General features: G+C 38.2%; 1 protein-coding gene across 1 annotated transcript in view; it reads right to left on the bottom strand.

Annotated features, from left to right (window-relative positions):
• LOC149159706 (NPL4-like protein B) overlaps positions 1-9,650 on the bottom strand; it is a 30,121-nt gene extending 20,471 nt beyond the window's left edge. Inside the window, exon 1 of the mRNA XM_089436549.1 lies at positions 8,192-9,650. Within this exon, the coding sequence (XP_089292675.1) occupies positions 8,192-9,172 (981 nt within the window). The 5' untranslated portion in view covers positions 9,173-9,650. The remainder of the gene's footprint in view (positions 1-8,191) is intronic.
• Positions 9,651-15,020: the final 5,370 nt, after the last annotated feature.

The following is a 15,020-nucleotide window of genomic DNA, read 5'->3' as shown; positions in this document are numbered from 1 at the left end:
AAAGAAACTATCATATGTATCTGCAATTAAACATATATAACATAACAAATATATTGGAATATAACATATTTTATAAAAAAGGGAATTAAAAAAATAATATATTTATTATATAAAAAAGAGAATTAAAAATAATATATTTATTTGTTAATCAAATTCAAACTAAAATAAGTCATTATATATTATATTTACTAAAGGTAATACATTCAAAATAAATATAACTCTTCAAGACATTTTAAGTCATGTTGTCAAAATAAAGCAGCGACCTCAAATAATTAATCCACAGTATTCAAGGGCAAGAACCACCTGCAAATTCAATAGAAAATACAATGGAATGCGGTGGAGAGATGGGGCGGTGGAGGAACCTCAGCAATATAAGGAGAAAGGGAAGGGAAGAACAAGGAGAGGAAAACACGAAGGGGGGGGTCTCATTTCTAACAGTGGGAGAAGCAAGACTGTAATCATATGGATAGAAACACAGAGGCTTGAGCAATTGTTCTTGGGTTTTGGGAACGAGGGCCAAAACACTGCTATTTCATAGTCTTCTGGGTCTGGGAACCAAAGAGGTTGATCCCAGATAGTTTGGGAGGAAAAGGGTCAATTTGGTAGCATGAATGGGAGCAAAAACAGCTCAGGAACATCTCCAAACAAATTTTCAGGTAAGTACTTGCTAATGATTTGCTAAAATTTAATGATTTGTTAAAATTTAAGAATATCTAGTTGAGCCATAAATTTATGGCTCCATTTCTGGATAAATGGTTGAATTAGGGCTTTCATGCTTTCATTCTGTTATTGATTATCAAATTTTAGTCCCTGGTTATATTATTAAATCAGGGCTCTTCACTATCTTCCCACTCATATGTAATCCATGTTGAACTCTTTGGGGTTTTGCTCTTTCCCTAAGAAACAACACAATTCTAGCTCTCATACCTAGGGCTCTTGTATCCTTGGGGATCTTTGCTGATGACATGAACCATATCATGCTAATAGAGAGAGCAAATAATATTAAAATGATTTACCACATACATAGAGAAACTACATGCACCATTTTTGCATCCACTTCATCTCTACCACAACCATCAAGGAAATCTACTATCATTCTTCTAGATCCACCCGAGGTTCCACAAACCATGCATTCATTTTGCAGCTTCCATCTTAATGTATTTTTTTGTCCTCCTTATGATAGCTTTGGGCGAATTGAAATCACACTGGCCCCTTTATTATCATCAATCTACAATAGCCCACAAAGATGCCTTCTCACATGGGTATATGAACCAATGCAAGGTTTTCCTTGATGACAATCATTCCCACATAAAAATTGTGATTCCACATCCTTTCCCCTCAATGTCCCATTTTGTCTTCTTTTCAAAAGCATATGGTCACCTTCAAAGATGCTCAAAAAGAGAATACCAAAAAAGAAGAGATGAATTAAAGGTGGATTTCCCTAAAGCGTGGTGATGGATTTATTTAATGCTTTAAGATAGGTAAGGTATGACAACTTTGCAAGAACTATATTATGAATGCTACCAAAAGGGAAGATTTTGTTTAGACTCATGCAATTACATAGACTTCACTCGTCCCTAAGAAGCCTTCTCAAAATTGCAAGAGAAATTGAACTAAAAAATGCCTCCAAGGCTCATAAATCTTTATTTACCAAGTGTATGTGTTGCTTGAAATAACATGAATGAATCCCAACACTTCCCACCTGGTTGGATAGGAGTTTTGATTTCACGCATAAGAAAGGGTGAAAGAGAGTGTAGAGTGCCCATCTATCATTGCCATTAAAACAAAACAACCTTAAAAAGGGCAAATGTCAAACGCAATAGTGAGTAGCAAGGACTGTGATGCACTTCTTATAATATTTTCAACAAATCTAAACTCTAAAACATAATTGGAAGTAGGTTGGCAATTTTCTTGTAAGAAAATTCGTGTATAATAACTAATAGTTCTTGTAAAGAAAATTGTGTATAGTGTAGCCTTATATGTAGATATAACTAATACTCAAACGTCTTCTATGCATCACAGTTATAACCAATTGCGCCAGGCCATATCAATACACAACAAAGAAAATGAAGCGTTGGAAATTGTCTCCAAAATCCTCTATCATCCAAGAAACAACAATTTAACAAAAAAAAACCCAATGACTTGAGAGACCTTGCATCACGGTTATAACCAATTGTGCCAGGCCATATTAATACACAACAAAGAAAATGTAGCATTGGAAGTTGTCTCCAAAATCCTCTATCATCCAAGAAACAACAATTTAACCAAAAAAAAAACCCAATGACTAGAGAGACCTTGTTACTATCAAGATGAAGATTGAGGATGAGAAGTTAATGCCCACAGCACCAAATGCATTCTCTTCACCTTGGAACCCTTTTGTTTGAGGTGTATGTGTCGGTGAAACACTACCCAACTTTGAGAAGCTTTGGGATGATTTCATCCAAAAAGAGACAAGGCTAGAGATGATTTCAACCAAAGTGGAGGAGATCCAAAACCTAGCCCTCATTGGGAAGATGAGGAGAGGAGGCAAATAAGGAGGACCCAATAGGGGTAAGGAGGAAGATTTCTAGTTCTTCAAACTAAGGGAAGAAAGACTCCAATGATAGTGCCATAAGATGGGCTACTATGCATCTCAATGTCCTAAAAAGAAGAAATATAGGCAACAAAAGCAATTGTGAGGAATGTAGGAGTAAATGAGTTAGCATCCAAACTTCAAATAGCTTTCTCCATAGTATCGATCCTTCCCACTAACAACATTTTTGGTGTAGATGGTCCATGAGTAGTAGAGAACCAAAACACATGACCTTCAAAAGAAGGCCTTCTACAAACTTCAATAACAAAATATGCATATAGCTCGACCTGTGTGATGATGCCATATATGATATATACAATGATGAGGATGATTGTCGCATTCCACATGCCTTAAGTGATGTTCTAGAGGCACAATATCTTGTATGTTCTTGGTTTAAATTTTAACAAAGAATCTTCTTTCATTTTCCTGAAAGACAAATCTACAGTATATGGCTGAAGTGGATGATCAACAAGTGATTATTTAAAAACACAATATTGAACCTAGTCGAGTTTTGACCAAAAGGCGTACATGAAGGTGGCCTTTATACGTTGTTAGCAAAACTAGGGAGGCATGAGGCATTAGTGCATGAGAGAATATTTGCAAATCATGGCACAGGCACAACCAATTTGGTCACCTATGTTATCGCACAAACTAGCACCATTAGATTAAATTCCAAAGATTAGTACTAACTTAAGAATAGCTAATATGGAGGCCAATGTCACCTCACCGACTCTCTTCACAAATTCGGAAGGACTTTCTCCAACTCAAAGGGGGCTTTCTTAAGGTAGGATGGTTAAAGCTTAAGCAATAAGGGTTCATGGTAAAGTGAAGAGTGGCTTTAGCAAAACAAGTATTGTAGAATAGATTTTAAAATGTGATGGGAGGGTCAAGTCCATTGGGCAAGTGGAGTCAAGAATCAATTACCAAGGGCAATAACTATGGGGTTGAACATGGAGATAACCCTAATAAAGGGTCTACAAACTATTTATCTTGCTGCCAACAAATGTAGAAAACTATTTGCAAGAATTCTTAATGAGGAATACCAACAATGCATGTATGAAGGTATGTCAAAAATGCAAAACATAAGCATAGAAGCAAATTCAAATTAAGACAAAGGATGTTACATTATATTACGAACCATAAACGCAAAAATAAACAAGAGGGGAATGAACCACAATCAAAGTCTTCTTAACAAGGGAACTATCATTTCCACCATTAAAACATCCTTATGCAAGTGACCTCCAACATTAGTATTCAACAATATCAACCCCAAGAACATACGTCCCAAAAGTAGAAAGCTTGTAACCATCCATTGCCTTCAAGATCTTCAACAAAAGCTCGAATGGGAGAGCTCCTCTAATCCAGATTCCAACCATACATCAAATGGAGAGAAAACCCTTAGGTTTCAGCTCTGTCTTCTCAACAATAAAGAAGTATTTGTTTCCTAGATCCATTAGTTCTCCAAGAACTTCCTTACTAAATATATAGCAATGAATTTTTGAGATTCATATTCTTCTCAAAGAAGAAACAATAGAATATCCAAGGAAAACAATACAATAATGCTCTCATATAACCAACTACATGAGACAAGTCAACAATAGTAAAATAATGGAGTTGGTTATGGAACACCCTCCAAGAATAGCACAAGTTGGGACACATCCTCTAAATGAGTGGGGTGGTTGGCTGACCATGAGATAAGCCACCATATGTGCACCAACCAACAATAAAATTAAATAAATATCAAGGGTATGCTTCTCCATGTGGAATAAATGATCAAACTGCAGCACACTCTCACATATGCCATCTAAAATAGTACGATGAACAAGTAAAAATCCAATGACCTCTTCAAACCACTCCAAGAGAAACCGCTACAAAAAAAATCTCCATAAATGTGCACTGTAGCCAACTCAAACCACACGTGTGGCTTGCAGGGCTAGGTTATCTCATCAAACAACATGAAAATTGTGGAATGCATGCTCCATATGGCACTAGTAGCTCCAAAGGGAAGACATTGCATCAAGATAACCATAAAACAATAGATAGTGTAGTCTCCAAGGTGATGACAAGTCAACAATCCATATAATAATGCCCCAATCAACTCCAAGGAGAGGGGACAGCCAAATGTGATGATGCTTCATGTGTGCCAACAAGGTGAGCACTCCACGTCAAACCAACATAACAAACCACCTCTAATGTCAATAATACTAAGATGAGATAGGGAAATCAAGAGATAGGCCTTCAAAGGAGAGCCAAAACCACCATTAAATGATGCAATCATCATCCAAATGTGCCTACGGTGTACTGCACCACACAGGATTATAGCACATGCCATAATAAAGTGTAATGTATAGCAAAAAACCCCAAAGTAAGCTAGGGCACTCACATAAGAAAACCCCAACCACATTAATGCCACATCAGTTAGACCAATAAATCATGTTCGAATAATGTCAAAAGGGGGTCTATGTGCAAGGATAATCACAACATATAAACGATGTCCAAGCACCATGATGATGCAACATGCTCCATGATCAAAAGTATATACCAAGAGGGTGATCCATCAACCAAAGGCATGCAAATATGGAAGAAGCCATTAAACCATAAGCCAACTAGCATGATCATCTAACAAGGAGAAGTAAATCTCCTCCAACCCAAAACATCAACCAAGAAAAGCATCATCCACGAGAAAAGAAGTAGAGTGTGTACCCCCAATCCATCAAAAACTCCATGGGTACCATACTGCAAATCATATCTTGTGACGAAAATCTCTAGAGTTACTCCCATGCAAGATGAGGGGTAACAGCCTGCACTATGGAGCTCTACCACTCTCTAAGGACATGGTTCGATTGTTGGATTTTAAGATAGAGAAGACAAAAGCATGCATGGGATGTGCACTCAACAAGCAAGAAGACAAAAGCATGCACAGGATGTGCACTCAACAAGCATTTCAAGACAGTTTTTCCAAAAAAGTCAAACGCAGATCAAGAAAGATTCTTGATTTGATTAATAAAATTGTGTGGATTGGTGTCTTCACAAAGTTGAAGGCTTTGGTTGAGAATCAAATAGTAAGAAAGATAAAGGCATAAAGTCTAAAAATGGAGGGGAGTACACCTCCAAGGACTCAGATGCCTTTTTCAAGGAAGCAAGGATAAAGAGGGAACTGACAATACCATAAAACCCACTACAGAACGATGATGCAGAGAGGAAGAACCAGTCTATTATCAAGACAGCCAAAGCAATGATCCACAATGCGGATTTGTCCTTCTATCTATGGGCAGAAACAAGATATTGAAGGACAAAACACCAAAGAAAGCCTTCACTAGTGAGAAACCTCAAGTATCACTCTTTCATTTATTTTGTTTTCATGTTTATATTCATCTGCTTGACAAAAAAAGGGCTAAATTTGAAGCCTCGAGCATCAAGAGTATAATTGTTGGTTACAGTGAGACCTTCAAGGCTTACCCAATCTATTCCAACACAACATGATGAATGAAGATGTTAAATTTAATTAGAAATGATGATCCTCTGAGTCCCAGGAGCCTCCAATAAAGGTAGAGGAGGGAGATAAGCTTGTTTGTCCCAAATGCTTATCAAAAAGATGCAAAAGAATCAAATTCAGATCAATAAAGTTCTGATGAAAGAATCAGACCCAGATACCATCCAATTCAATCAAGTAGAGATGGTTTACCTAGAGATTGCAAAAGGCTCAGGAACAAGTGGGGGAACCTAAAGCTACAATTCAGACGAGTAATTCCCCTCAGAATTTTCCAACACACATTGCACTGATGTCTGCTATCATTGACACAGCCTTCAAGCAGTGAGGAAGCAACTAAAGTGAATGTATGGCAAGATAATATGATGGAGTATGATGTCTGGGAGACAATTCCAAAGCCTGCTATGGTATCAGTGCTTGATTCTAAGCATGCAGTTGCTGATGCAGTATTCCTTGAACAAGGAAAGTACACATTGAAGATACAAGAGAATTGAGACAAAAAGAGAGTAACATGGTCTGGTGGAAAACACATTCTTAACAGAAAGGAAGTGTTAGCTTTACTTAGTTGCTGCAAAGGTGATTCTCATTCAACATAGTGCACTTCAATAGATCCTTACAGTTATGATAATAGTGAAGGAGGCACAGTATTACAGAAGCCTATAAGAGGCACTGAGCATGCATGTGCAATCCTTAGAAGCAGAGTTAAATTTTTTTTTTTGCATATTTTGAATATGCCTTTCTTATCTTTGGTCAGCTGTTGTTTTAAGTTTAGATGGGATGCACAGATCATGGAATCTTCAGACTTAGGTAGGTCATTTTCTGCAAGATTAGAAGATATGCATGCATGCATCTAGTCTTCTCTGGTGGGCACTCTAATATAGGCAGCATTATCCATACAGGGAGGGTGCATTATTATAAGTTGGGGTTAGGGTTTCTTCTCCTAATGGATGCACACCATTGCATGAGTTATCGTTATAAACTATAGCATTTTCTAGTCTATAAAAGAAAGGTGAGTGTGAGACATTCAATTTTGAGCAATTGCTTTTATAACTTTCCTCTTTTCTGCATGCTCCAAATTATGAGTGATTGAGTGTCGCTATCTACATGTTACAATTTCCAGAAAACTGATTTTTAGGCAGATTAACACACAACAGTCTGCTGTTCTCAGTTTTCCATCTAATGCAATCATTGCAATGTCTGAACTCGTAAATTTACAGTCCTGATTTCTGAGTGTAAACAGTCCACTATTTTGATAGGTGTTTAATCAGTTTTAGTTAGAGTTTCTTCACCGCAGATCTGAGTACCATGAATTAAATTTCAACCAGCAGCAGCTCCAAGGATGAAATTGTTAACAATATAAGCATATAAATAGCAGTAATCTAATGAGGTGATTTTTTGGCCCTTTCACAGCGAGATTTTCTGGTCAATTCCTGAAATCCAGTCAGAAATTGGAAAATTATAGTTTTAAGTTGTTCAGTCAGCATAATTCGAGTGCCCTGGGTGTTTTCAGGGCACTGATTCCATTTCTGCATTCAAAAATGCAATTTAAACCACAAAACATTGTGATCTCATCAGGACTCCTGTCACCAGTTTCCACTGAAAAATTCAAAAAGTCACTAACGTCATTGCATAATGGAATTCAATGGGAATAATGCCCTTTCATGAACTGCAAATATAGCTCCGCGTAAAAAGAGGCATTGAAGAAAAGCGTTCACTTCAAGTCAATCAATTACAGTCCAGTGGGGGTCCAATAATAGGAGTTTATGCAGTTTCACTATTCACAGAGAATTGAAATCTTATAGAAATCATAATAGGCGTGTTCTCTACTTTTGAGACAGAGGGAACCTATGGATCGATTATCTAATTGAGTGAGTTTCAAGGAATTACATAAAGAAAGTGTTGGCGAAAGAATATAGTATGAAGGTGCTTGCATATGCATCTTTTGAGTTGGGAAGCTGAGGGTCAAAACTTTAAACATAACTTAACAGATGTTAGGACTTATCATATTCTAGAGTCCCATTGATATATTTTGCTCATTAAATTTCAACTCCAATCTCACAAGCCACTTTCAAATTTCAATCATCAAAATCAAAAATGCACATGTACGGGTAAAGAGGGGGAATAAATACCTGATGATCAAGAATCTTTACCAGCACCAGAAAGAAATCATTGTCAACATCCTTGGTATCCTTCCCCAGGATCACCACATCCTTCTTCAACCTTGTAATCTTCAGATCCAAACCAGTATAATCGTCAACGAACCACCCTTCTTTAAAAAGCTTAACACACTGGTCACTCAACTGAAAGGCCTCGAAATGGACATCAGCGCCACCTTCCTCGTTCACCTCCAACTTCACCAAAGCAGTAACAAATTCCTTCAATTCACTCTCAGCATGGAGCTCCACAGCCTGCCGAATCTCGGCATTCGTGAGAGTATAATCCTTCTTTCCCTGACTGATAGTCTGAGTGAAAATAAAACCAACTCTCCTCATCCCCAGCCCAATGGCAATGGCCTCCACCTGCTTTTCCTCATCTTGATCTCTGAACAGTAACAAGCTGTCCTCTGTCCCCTGCTGGGGAGGCTCGTAAATGAAATTGACAGCAACCTCACCATCCTCACTCACCGTCCCATACATAAACCCTCCTCTCTTGACAGCAAATGCAAGATTTTCATTCACATACTGCTGGAAGACATTGGCAGCATCTCTATCAAATGAGGCAGAGACACTGTGGGGTTTCTCCTGGCGCTCAATTCTCACCTGTCTAGCAATCAGATCATCCATGGTCATCTTTTTGCCATAGCTCCCAGCAGGATTTACATTTACCCGGGGTCCGGATACGGACCTCTCGCCTTCGTATGAGAGGAAAACTATGTGGCCGTGCCCTATACCCAATGAAGAAAGGGGAACGTTGGGGTCCTCCATGTCCTTAAATTGTTGGGTACTATCGTCCTTGGCCAGCAACAGGTTCTGATTGGTCGAAAGGATTTGGCTGGCAATTGGGACTTGGAGTTGCGCTTGAATGAGAAATTTGAATTCCCCTACTGTGGCATTTGGCCTATCTACCTTAACTCTCTCCAATCCATCTCGACTTCGTACTCTGATCAACATTTTCAACAACCTTAAAAAAAAACCAAAAAAGGCAAAAGCGGGGCTTTTATGCACCTGTTAGGCGAGATTTGATGTATAGATCAGATGTCCTGTGACTGCAACTGGAGAATTGATTTATTCAATAGAACAATGCGATTATCTATATAGATTGGTCTTGCACTTATGCTCTGCGTGCCAGCAAAGCTGATCACCGCCGCATATATACTTGGGAATAGTGTTCTGTCATTCCACGAAAGATTATGAAGAATTGTCGCTTGCCACAATAGTTGGTGTTCTTGTTCCCGGGATAATTTTGAGTACACGCGACTGTCAAGCGACAATTCCTTCTTTTCTAAGAGGAGAAGCCAAATTTCTTGTAGTCACCCAAGACGCTAAGAAGCAGGTAAGGATTTTAAAATGATAAAGTTCGTTTAAATTCATAACGATTCACAACCGTAACGAAGGGAATTGATGGTAAAATTGAATTTTAACCATATTTGATGATCAAATCGATCCTGCTGGGGAGAGAATCAGAGATCCGCACCACGCCCAATTTGTGCATTCAAGGATAGAAGTTAGCCTTAGATGCCTAATCAGTTATACATTTTTTTGTTTAAATTTGGTTTATTATGTGATTTTCACCAAAAGATAGCTTAACACTGGTTATATATTTTTAAACCGTTTAGCATGGCATATGAGTAAGGATAAATTATTTTATATTTTTCTAAATTTGGTTGGAATTATGTCGAAAGTTTAAGTTTTATTGGTGTAAGGGAAGTCTTGTTCATAAAACTTGGTTTTGAGGGTTTTGGACTCAAAGTTTTTCCAAAAAAAAATGATAAGAATGAATGGAAATGGAACTTTTTTAAAATGGGGTGATCTTAACACCCATATCAAATGCTTGAAGTATGTTTGTTGGGTGTACCTTTCATATATAGGGACACTTTCCAAGTTGTAGGTGTTTAGGTTAGTACATCATATGTATGTTAGGTGGACATTGACACATATTGGTCATAAAAATTATGAGAACAATGATTTCTACAATTGTTCATAATTATGAAAGATTTTATGTACTAAGTTATATTTGAGTGTTAAATTGTTGTCAACATTTCAAGTGGACATTTTATTAGTGATCAGGGAATTAATCATAAGTTTTAATAGTAGAGAAGAGTAATCATCAATGAGACTAAATAGTTATTCAATGAAATAAGTGAATGTATCTAAGAAATATGGTATAGGTGTTTATGCTAGCATATATGTAGTACATCTATAAGGTGTACCTTCTCACATACAAGTCATAGAAGCCCTAAGAATGTAGATTTTCACATTGCTCATAATTGTGAAAGATTTTATGGAAGTAAACTTTGTTTGAGTTTTAAAATGCTTTCAATGTTTCAAGTGGACACTCCATGCATCATTAGGAAATTAGCCATAAGTTTAAAATAGTAGGCAAGAATTACCATCAATGAGAATTAATTGATACTAACTCAAAGTAACCATTATACCTAAGAAATCAAACAATTGACATGATATTATTAAAATGGAAAGATCTCGTCAAATATTAATTGGATACTATAAATAATAATGTCAAAAAATCATATATATATCCAATGATATGCAATGGTGCAACCAACCTCTAAGGCATTGGGATCAACAAAAATTATGTGTGGTAGATATCTCTCCCTAGTTACTAAGTGTACTTACAGCATATGGTGTGTAACGACTAATTTTTAAGGCATTAGGGTCAACACAAATTGTGCATGGAAAATATCCCTCACCCGAGAGAACTGCCTTGCCCCGGGAAAGATGGAGCAAAGAGAAATATGAGAGGCACCTCTTATCTCACTCTCACTACACTACCACCCACCCAAACCATAATAAGGTTCCTCTTGAAGATCACAAGAAGCATGTGGGAAGCATGTGTAAACACACCCCCTTATCCTTTCGAGTGTATTTAGTATGCTAACCCATATTCCCTAGTACAGTTAGAGAAATGGGGTAATTTTTTTTTTTACTTTCTCTCAAATTTCCCGAACTCAACTTGGATGCCATCAACGTATTTGTTTCGGCAAGACCTTTCCAGTGATATAATTTTTTTCCTAATTGGACTCCAAGGTTACAAATTATGCTCCTTTAAAGTATTACTAATTCAATTGTAGCATATCACCTTCCTACCACATGGCACCCACGTGTTGCCCATGTGGTATGTTTTTACACTATCACATGGTGACGGGCTCTTGTGGTTTAATGGCACATGCCTAAATGGCATGTCACATGTGATCCTATTATATATATATATATATTTATATTTATATATATATATATATATATATATATATATATATATAAGGTGGTGGTGGTGTGTATGCACACACACACATATATATATCACTCTAAACACTTACACATATAGCCATCAATGCTCACGTGCATTTAATGATGGGCCCACCCTTTGCAGTCCGCTGCCATTCTACAGACCAAATTAAATGACTCAATCAATGACTACAATTAAAAGCGTGACCCCCACTCCCCTTATTGACATCACAGGGGGGAGGCCCTGCTATCTTGGTTCTACTTCACGGTTCCAGGGTGGATATCTGACGGTTCACTATGACTTTAATCATCTAACAGTCTAAACTCAATAATGTCATCCCCCCTCCCCTTACTGATGTCAGAATGCATGGGGTGTGGGTAGCATTATTGTCCTTGGTCGTCAATTGCATAAATAAATCTTCATCGTCTGTGAAAATAAGATTACTCATAGCTAGTGTAGTGTAACACCCTCCTCCCACATCTACCCAAGTAACCGGCCAACCGAGGTAAACATGTGACAAGAAGTTAGTATGATATGATTCAACCTCCTAAGTCACCTTAAGGAAGTGGAACCGATGGAAACACATACAAACCTTCCACATCAGCAACAGGACTCCCAGGAACCATCCCAACCTCTCAAGTAACCAGCCCCTGGGTCCCACTGAGTTTTTAGACCATTTAACTTCCGGACGCTCCCTTGATATGGGCATGCATGCGTCCAGGAGGCTCTAGATGCTCCCACAGCATGGTATGCCAGCATCCAGGGACTTTTCTGCCTAGTGTTGTGCCTGTGTCCCCAGGATTTGAGCCACTTTTTCAGGACCAGAGCCCAGGTCACTACCCAAAACTAAATGACACCTTCATATATGAAATATAATAGTGGAATAATGATACAAATGAAATTACTTGAACAAGGACTTGACTAGACCCCTACTAACCATGACAGGCATTTCGTCAAACATATCACAAATATGTAATCTACAGGAGTAAACAACATATCTGAGCATAGGGGTCTCATACTTATCTAAGAAGCATTGATCCCTTATATCATTAATTGCATTATCATCTATTAGGTCATAGATACATTGTTCATTCATTTACAAATCAAAACATGAGGAGAGCCATACATCATCACTGTCATAATACATGCTTATAACCAGCATAATAACAACATAAATATCAAGGATACATCAGCCATAAAATCCACATATAAACTAGTACATTTATACATAAGATATCAAGGAAAGAATGTCTTATTAATGAATGCAAAAGCCAACCCGGAATGGAACTACCATGTTCCACCCAACCATAGAATGGTTGAGCGAATTCTCTCTTCAGCCATTTACCCCTGTGACATATTCCAAGCATGAATGTGGGAATCAAACCAAAAGAACCAACCAGGGCATCCCAAGGCTAAACCACCTCACCTTCATCAATAGAAACCAAGCTTTACCGTAATCCATCCCGGATCATTAGGCCAAAAAATAAACATGTAATAACAGGATTTACCATTATCTCCACTAGATCATTAGGCCAAAACAAGCATGGATGCCATTGGATTTCTCCATCTACACCGTGAGGAATTTTCTTGTCTCCTATTCTCACAGGATTTACCATAATCCATAGTCCGATCCAGGGATCACTAAGCCCTAAACCAAGACAAAACACTCTAGGCTCTACCGTATATTCTGCCATTCACTGGTAAGGATTCCTAGGCCTAATCAAGGGAAACCACCTCTAGGCTTTACCATATATCCCGTCATTAATCAATCGAGGATTCCTAGGCCCACCAAGGCACACAATACCTGGCTTTATAGCAACCAACAGTTTGGTTCAAGGGTCACTATGCCAGTGGCTTTACCGCAATCCACACTCTAGTTCAGGGATCACTAGGCCATGTGTTCTTTCCTTCAAAGATCCACCTCACACAACTTCAAATCCATCCAGCAATCCAACTCAACCAAAACATGAGAACCCCATCACACCATGGCTATCTGGAATGGCAAGGCTAGGCTGAAAACATTGTCACGCCTGGCAAAACCCATGTCGTAACAGCAAATAACCACATGCAATACCATGCATGCCAAATCTAGCAAGGAAAACACACATGCAAATCGATACCTGCAAAGAATCATGTTGTAGATGCTTGATCATGCTCTTCCTTACTTGCTCCTTCCTTCCTCTTGCCTTCTTTGCCTTTCTTGATCCAATGCCAAAGTGCTCCAAGAGTGCTCCAAGAAAATTCTAAGTGTCGAAGAGTGTGTGTGTGTGAGAGAGAGAGAGAGAGAGAGAAATGAGAGAGCTCCAAAACTGAACTGACAAAAGGTTACAAACTAATCCTCATAATCCTTTTTATCAATTAGGCCTATATTTTCTTCATTTTCCTCCTCACATGCAACCTGTGACCTTTCACCTTCCTTTTCTCCTAATTTCCATTATTTTCATGAATAAATGTGCCAAAATGCCATTTTCCTTCCAAAGCCTTAGCCATTGCCATTGCCTTTGCCAATTTCCTTAGCCATAATAAACCAAATAAACACCCAAACTAGGATGTTTTGCCCAACATTCAGCTTGGAATAAGTGTTCCATCAACCGTGGTTATTGTTTTTTCCTTTATTAACTTTTATTACATGGAATTTTCACCAGGGTTGTTACAAAACCCTCCCCCTTGGGGGACACCATCCTCGGTGTTCAACCACACCTATACCTCAGCAAAACCACTAAAAAGAAAACATACTGCCCATGGAGCTTTATAACATAGCTCGATGCAGTATTTACAATGATCACCCTATTGAAAAGCAAACCAACATGACAACATAACAACATGACAACTATAATGACATGACACACATACCACTTATTGGAGCTTTATAACATAGCTCATGGCAATATTTACATCCATATACATATTTACATATATCAAAACATCACCCAAACATATACCAAACATCATACCAAAACTGCTTTGCCTCAACCGGAAAAAAATGAAGGATACATAGCCCACATCTGATCCGCCATCTCCCATGTAGCTTCATTGAGCCCAAAGTGCTTCCACTGCACTTTAACCTGCTCGATTGCTCAGTTCCAAAGCATGAGAACCTTTCTTTGCAATATACACTAAGGCTCTAGCTAGAATTCTCCATCTAGATCCACCTACAATACAAACTAGTCAATCACATGATCAACATCTGTAACATACTTCTTAAGCAATGACACATGGAAAATATCATGGACTTTTACTGTCAGAGGCAATGCAAGTCGATAGGCTATTGGTTCGATCCTCTCAGTAATCCTGAAAGGTCCACAAAATCGGGGTGTCAGCTTGGCACATGATCCAACCCACTAGGATCTATTCTTCAGTTTGATACGCAAGTACACATGTTCCCCAACCTAGAACTCCTTGAACAACCTATTCAGATCTGAATAGTTCTTCTTCCTATCTTGTGTTGCTTTCAAATTCTTCTTAATTACCTACATTTCTTGTTCCATTTCTGCCGACATGTCTGGTCCAATAAACACCCTATTAACTGGATCACTCCAACTGATGGGAGTATTG

The sequence above is a fragment of the Pinus tabuliformis genome, chromosome 5_2 (assembly GCF_031772625.1).
Source record: "Pinus tabuliformis cultivar Carrire ecotype Pingquan chromosome 5_2, CPIR1, whole genome shotgun sequence".
Taxonomy (NCBI): domain Eukaryota; kingdom Viridiplantae; phylum Streptophyta; class Pinopsida; order Pinales; family Pinaceae; genus Pinus; species Pinus tabuliformis.
This window is presented reverse-complemented; position numbering and strand designations above follow the sequence as displayed.